At 37.4% G+C, this 7,561-nt stretch overlaps 1 protein-coding gene across 1 annotated transcript in view; it reads left to right on the forward strand.

Moving 5' to 3' along the window:
- LOC118405110 overlaps positions 1-6,226 on the forward strand; it is a 33,726-nt gene extending 27,500 nt beyond the window's left edge. Inside the window, exons 11-17 of the mRNA XM_035804515.1 lie at positions 960-1,052; positions 1,427-1,522; positions 1,850-1,885; positions 2,514-2,656; positions 4,591-4,721; positions 5,219-5,451; positions 6,103-6,226. Coding sequence (XP_035660408.1) covers positions 960-1,052; positions 1,427-1,522; positions 1,850-1,885; positions 2,514-2,656; positions 4,591-4,721; positions 5,219-5,451; positions 6,103-6,170 — 800 coding nt within the window. The 3' untranslated portion in view covers positions 6,171-6,226. The remainder of the gene's footprint in view (positions 1-959; positions 1,053-1,426; positions 1,523-1,849; positions 1,886-2,513; positions 2,657-4,590; positions 4,722-5,218; positions 5,452-6,102) is intronic.
- Positions 6,227-7,561: the final 1,335 nt, after the last annotated feature.

Here is a 7,561-nt window from a genome sequence, read left to right on the forward strand (position 1 = left end):
ATTTTTTGGTTGCAGATAGCTTGTGACATAAGGAATAGGTGGTGTATGTTTGGTTCCCCTAACAGGTTGCTCTGGAACTGCAGGGGCGTTTTTCTCAAAATCTTCTAAGGAGGAAAACTGGACAAGGGAACGACAAATTTAGATGATATTTGTTATGTAGGTAGCTTTGACAGAGATGTACATAATCAAGTGCAAATAATGCAAACTGACACTTAATTTGCATAATTAATGAGGGGAATCTATATTTGTGGTGTTTGCCATTGTGGGACTCAAATACCTGTCATATATGTAGTTTGTGGCTGGTGGAACATTATCAGATATCAATTATGCAAATATGTCCCTAATTTGCATAATTAATGTAAAAGTGCTATAATTCATCTAAATGGTAAATGATTGCACAATCAACATTTTGACCAGTGTAAGTTATCTAAATGTGTACATAACCAAGCATAGATTATTTAAATGTAGAAATCATTTACATAATCAGACTATGTCATGGAGATATGAGGTCTCCGAACTCTTGTTGTTGTAAGGATTGGTTTAACTTGCAGGGTTTGAGATGCTTTTCCTCGCCAGTTTGCCCAGCTGCAGTCTAAATGCTAGGTTCCCCATGAACATTTCAACGCTTACCTTCATCTGCAGGGTATCCTATATCCCTTATTTTTAGAAACATTTGGTATCTAGGGATTATCAAGTCGATGGATGGTGGTTTCAAATTGCCATATTTTCAATTATCTAATATTGCAGTTTGAAAGCACCATCTGTCGATTTGACAATCCTAATTTACCCTGTGCTAAAAACGAATGGATATATGTTACCTCACAGATAAAGGTGAACCTGTTACTGGAAACGCTGAGCTCTCCTAAACCTTAACTCAACTTGCTGTATAAGGGGCAGTATTGGCCTTACTAGTTAAATGTGTTTGAGTTGATCTTCATATCCCTCTTTTGTCCTTGCAGCCGTTTGCAATCCAGCTTGTATCAATGGGTTGTGCATTGCTCCTGATGTCTGCAGATGTACTGAAGGATGGTATGGGGAACATTGTGAACTAGGTAATATGTGATCAGATTGTTGTTTTCTTACTATGAAAGTAAAATTTGTATTATTGATAAGATATTTCCCTCTATGTACTTTATACACTACATCAGGTATATACAATGCATGTAATTGCCCCTGTATTAGGTTAGTTCACCCCAATCCACAGAGTGTTACCAGATATTTATAAACGGGCTATTTATGGATATCAAGTCGACGGACGGTCGTTTCTATGTTATAAATGTTTGAAACCAAGTGTATTGTATATTGTTTGTTGAGATTTACAGACTCCTAGGTTGCCCAATTCAGTTTTGACAAACTAATAGTAACAATGTTGTTTTATTGCTCATCTTGAACATTGATACCAGTTCCTCCTTTTATGCTCTTGCAGCTATTTGTTCAAGGGAGTGCGCGAATGGTGGCGTGTGCACCGCACCAGAGTCCTGTACATGTCGCCGCAACTTTGCCGGACGTTACTGTGAAATACGTAAGAATCAATAATTTTTTGTCCTTTAGTTTCAAAGTCCACTACATTTGAGCCACTACCACAGCTTGTAAAATTGTAAAGAAATGGCGAAACGATGATTTGTAAATAGCTTTACCAGATTTATAATGTAGTAAGTTATGATACTAACGTGTATGCACATGTTAATGCTAATGAAATGCATAAGGATTGCCATAAATACCAGTAACTTTATTTTGTAGCAGCGCATTTGTCCGCAAATCATTTGTATAAGTAATTGCTCAGGTAATTTTTACATGTTTATTCTATTATCTACCAATAGCATTACTAACATTCTTTTTTTAACAATAGCAACAACTACAAATGAGACATTGAACATCCACAGAAGTAAGTAACTTTCTGTTAGTAACACTTAGTACATAATTTGGGTTTGTAGTATTGATGTACAATGTACGTACATGTGTATTTTCTGTCATGTAGCAGTAATTGTAACAGTTGTAGTTTATAAGTAACTAATTTTGTTGTAATCAATTATTATCCAAAATTATGTTATTTGCAAACATGAAACATTTTAATATGAAAATTATGCAGAAAGCACAAGATAACATTGGTGACAAATAGAACAAGTTGCTCTTCTGAACTGCTTTGAATACTATCAGAGAAATGCATTTTAAAATTTTATCTTTGATACATAAGAAGATTTCAGATTTCGTTTTCAAACCAAAATTTCTGCAAAAAATATTTGTATTACGAATTTACTAACTGTTACTAACTTTGCAATCTTGGAATGACAACTCTTTTGTATTGATGAATATTCCACCCTGCTGTGTGTGATCATTCCTCACTGTTGGGTTTTATTCTTATCAATATTCTGTGAACTCTCCTTCTGATTTGATCCATTGTTTAATGAATTCAACACCTGCGTTAAATAAATTTTGATATGAAATGGGGCACACTGATTGGTTATTGTAGCCTGGCTACATGATAAAATCTTTTTATTTCCTCTACTCACAAGGCCAAGACCACAGAGGGAGGTATGCAACTGTTTTCGGGCGTTGTGGGCAGACCAACCTGATCACCATAGATGGAGTCATGCTGACAGACTTTCCCGGCGACTGTGAATACATCTTTGTCTGTGATGATATCCTTCACATCCAGGTATGTTCCTGAACGTTCAGTAATACGATTTATGTCATTACCTTTGCCAGAAGGTTATATTTTGAGTGCGTCTGTCTGCCTGTCTGTCTGTCTGTTGGGAAGCCTTGCTTGGATGCAATAGATATTTTATATGTGGTTAGGGGTCAAGAAAGCAAAGATCAAGTTCGATGATAGGCCCTCTAGTTTGGGACTAATTTTGATGACATAAAATTTTCTCCTTGGATAACATTAAAGAAGCATTGGCATATTAATTTTTTTCACATCAAATCATATTGATCTTGTTCTGAAGGGAAATGGTAGGCTTTCAACTGAATCATATGAAGCGCATGGAGCTATAAATGAATTAGTCAAGTTCCTAGCCTGTTTCTGTAATAGTTTCAGTAAGATGTATTGTTTTCTTTAGTAATGGGGACCCAATAAAAGCCAAGAAAAGTATGTTAAACTATGTATTTTCTGATATTCTAAAGTTCTACAATCACATCCAAAGAATTCTGTCAGACACCATCATCAAGGTAGAATGGATGGATCTACTTCTCACCGATACTTATAGATGATGTAGGTGGCACTGCAGCAGTTAGAATGCCATCCCATACGTGACTAAGTCTGTATCCCCCCTCGTCTCGCGTATAATCTGTGCTGACTTTCTGATCCAGAATGCCTCCTTTAGCCAGCGAGTTCGTCTTTTTTTCCCCTCTGGCGCCGTCCGGTATTTTCCTTCAATCAATGGTTCAACATTAACCCGGCCCTTCCAAAGGCCCTTCCCAATTCTCTTCCTCGTGGACTGGTCTTACGGCTTAGGCGAACAACAGTACATCCCACTCAAGATTTAAACCTCCATTATACGCAGTTGTTACCAGTTGTGGTCGGTACTGAATGCCTCCTCACATCTGGTTACATCGAATGAATGAAACGCTCGTATGGCGATATTTCAGATTGATTGGTGTGAGGTATAACTAATTGAATTATCTCACATAACAGTTTTGCATTAGCTATCCAAAAAGATGAAATAAATGCCTAATCAGGCTGATGCATTGTATGTGAATATATAAGTAGGCAAAGACGCCATTGAAACTTTTGAGATAATGACGTCATTGAAACGTATGACCGCAGCAAAACACTAACCTGAGTTTAGTAGAACGCGAGCTTCGCGAGCTCAAAGCGTTACACGAAAAGTAGCAATAGATAATATTAGTTAGTTGATGTCATCAGATATTCAAACAAGTCTACCTTTGTTAGGTGTGTATATTTCCCTTTTACACGTTTAACATTAACAAGGCTATTACGCACATCATTGTACAGAGAACACTCTAGCACAAAGTGCATTTGTTGTTATTAACTTTATATCAAACTTAATGCATAATACATGTAATGTCTCTACTTATATTTCGTTCTAACTGTCCTTAAAATGCCCATACAACATCTATATCACATAATTACACGAGAAGAAACTGATTTTCTCGAAAAAAGTGCATACTGTTTGACAAAAAGTTTCACTAAACATATTCATGCCTAATTTGCATATTTGTGAATCTCTCCACGCGACCATATCAGGTTTAGTTACTCTGTTTCTATTTATATGACATTCTAATAACTAGAAAAAACGTTCACACAGTCACGCAAACCTTGGCAAAATGCCAGCTTTTTTTTAAGCACTTGTTTTTGTTGTCTCTGCTTATTTTGATGTAATTCTCATGTTTTTTGATGAGCGCCGGCGAAGCACCGATGTACATTTTCCTGACGATATCCCTACTACAAGCCAAGACACAGCTTTTTCTAGAGGCACTTGTTTCCTTTCTGTCATTGACTCTAGCCCCCTCCCGTTGGAAGTGAGAACTACTTGTGTTTGAAGAAATTTGCCTGATAATGTATGATTATTTGCCAACCTGTAGAAACTATTTACGGTACTATGTATTTGCTGCTTCTTTGTCTTCCAGGTTTTTGTGAAAAGGGAGCCCTGCATTGAGAACTCACCTGACTGTTACCGTTCAGTTCGGATCGTTAACTTGGGATCGGATTACCCAGTCTATTTGCGACCACATCATAAGGTCTACTATGGAAATGAAGAGTGAGTCATGTTGCATTAAAGGCGCCCAATGCAATATCAGGGCCTTGAAACTCGTTTTTATAAATTCATTTTCAAGTAATTTCTACTCACAATAGATTCAGATAACACAATCCTATCGCATATTGACCTTCATTGAGGAAAGATGTGACGTCATTGGGTGGTGAGAACTCCAAGAAAATCTGAGCGTTGCTCACGGGCTAAATAAGCCATTATTTCAATTTTTTGGACCGCACATTATGAAACTGTCTCCCTTGTGTAATTTGTCACAAAAACAGTTGCCATTGAGCAGCTTAGTGTTCCAGCCAGTGTGCACCTCAAAGTGCAGGAAATATAGTTTCAGAAGATCTAGATTTCAATAATTACGAACCAACCTAGAAATGTTACGACAACTGGCACCTTGGGCACTCGATAGGATTCAAAATCGAGGGGACGGAAAGGGATCTCAGGCTGGCTACAACCCAGATGTAACGTGAATGTTACCTTATGATTAATCCCAGGGTGGATCTACCAGGCCAAAGGTCCGGAATAACATTTGAGATCAATGGCGACTGGATCCGAACAACCATCCGAGACCGGGACGCCAGGATGGAGATCTGGTACGACGGCGAGGCCACGGTCACGGCCGAGCTGAGCGATCAGTACGAAGGGCGAGTACAAGGTCTCGTTGGCACCTACGACGGAATCAAGACGAATGACATCATCGGCAGAAATGGACATCCTGTGCATGGATGTAAGCTTTCAGGCATTTGCTTTCTCTTTTACCTCCTATGTTTATATTTCTTGCAGCTATACATGCCATTCTTTTGAAAGTAAAAGATTTCATACCATGTCAACTTCTCCATGATGTGTGAAAAAAAGCCTCTTTCTAAAAAGCTCTTCTGCCCTTGGTGCTGAATGCTAGAAAGTTCTTAAATTACAAGCTAGTTAAACAGTTTACCGTATTATATCTTATGGTAATAGCATAAGTTCAAAGAAACCTCTTGCAAAAGAAGAAAAGCAGGATGCTAGTACCAAAGAGAAACAGCTGACTGTAATTTCTTGCAGAAATTTATACACTAACTAAATGCCATTCTTTTGTAAGTAGTAGAGCAATCCCAAATTTCATCCCAAGTCAGTCAATGATTTTAGTTTGAAATCTTTCATGTGTGAAAAAAAGACTCTTTCTAAAATGTCTTAAATATAATATGCCTAAGTTAAATATAATATGAACAGTTTACCTTATCGCTATATATTATGCTAGTGGATGTACGATTTTGCTGCATAAAGTTCAGCATTTCCTTATGTAGATCTCTTTACTTCTAAGAAACGTCTTGCTAAAGAAGAAGGGTTAGATACTAAAGAGAAACATCTGACTGTAATGTGATTCTCTGATGTTTTCCAGTCACTCCTCGAATGAAACCATCTCTTACTTCAACCATTGGAAGGCTGACATTACATGTCCCAACGTGAATCTTGAAGCTGCCAGTGCCTGCGACGACCCAAGGTTCACCAGGGAAATGCTTGACGTAAGTTTGATTTAATTTGATTTATTGAGATTGCTGACAATGCAATACATGGCAAATCCAGGCAGCATTGCTAATATCATGCCAACACAAACGTAGTCATTTACACTTCTCATAGATAGGATACACAAAATTAACTCAAATGGTTAGCAGATAAAACAACAAGATTAAGCCTAAGGCCACAGCAAGTAAATTTTAAGGATGACATCCTCTGCAAACCGCAAAAATAGTGCGATAGGGCGAAAAAAACAAGATGGGTGAAAAAAAAGATGGCTACATTTTCAAAATATATATAGGCACCATGAAGTTGTGATGAATGTTGTAACAACAATGGTACAAGAGCCAACAAGGCATTCATTCCTGTATTCAATACATGTACTGATGTGGTAACAGTGCCACTAGAGTGGTAGACTGGCATCACCAATAAAGTTGGTAATCACACTCATAGATTCCAGATTGGTGTCACTTTTACAACTCTCAAATAAGTTTGTTTTCTATAACTACAGTCCTGGGTACATCGCAAGTGTCACTTCTACTAGTACAATTATCAGGCTACAACACATTTGCTCATTTTGGTACTTTATCGCCATGTTGACCATCCCTGCAGAAGAAAAAAATTCTTGTTTTTTTATCTGAAATCAGGCGAAAATTAATGCGCGCCTGTGGCCTAAAGATAAACATTCTTGAGTAGAACATTATAAAAGTTCAACTTGATATATAGGTTTGGAACTTGGGGGTCAAAGGTCTAGTCTACATACATGTAGCTATTTTGTTTTAACACTAATTTTAGAGGCTCAAGGCTCCCCAATGTTTGCATGGTTCCTCAATCACACCATACACATGTACCTAATACATGCATACCCTTACTCATTCCTTTGTATTGCCCTTATCCATTCATTTAATCAGCCAAGTCAGATTCAGTATTCATAAAGTGTCAACTTATTAGATTAATTATCGGACATTATATATTTAAACCTTCAGCAAGAGGCCGAGGCAACAGGGGCCAAGACGGTCGATTTTAGTCCTTTCACTCCCTAAAACAAAGAATACCAAAAACTTCCGTCTAACTCTTTGGCGCTATTTCTTATGGTTCCAATTGAAGAACTGATCATTATCATAATCAACCAGAATCTTATGCAAAGTAATCACCATTTCTATTATAGTTGCTGAATGTACATGTCTTAAAACGAGCGAAGAAGTCTAGACCTTATAATCCATGGATCTTATTTCATTTTCATAACTGGAAATGACTTCAGAGAATCTCGTCCTTTGCATTGAAAGCAAACATGTCTGCAGAATAACGTGAGACTACATGTGATGACATTTTATTTTATTTTA

This window comes from Branchiostoma floridae, chromosome 17, assembly GCF_000003815.2.
Source record: "Branchiostoma floridae strain S238N-H82 chromosome 17, Bfl_VNyyK, whole genome shotgun sequence".
NCBI lineage: Eukaryota > Metazoa > Chordata > Leptocardii > Amphioxiformes > Branchiostomatidae > Branchiostoma > Branchiostoma floridae.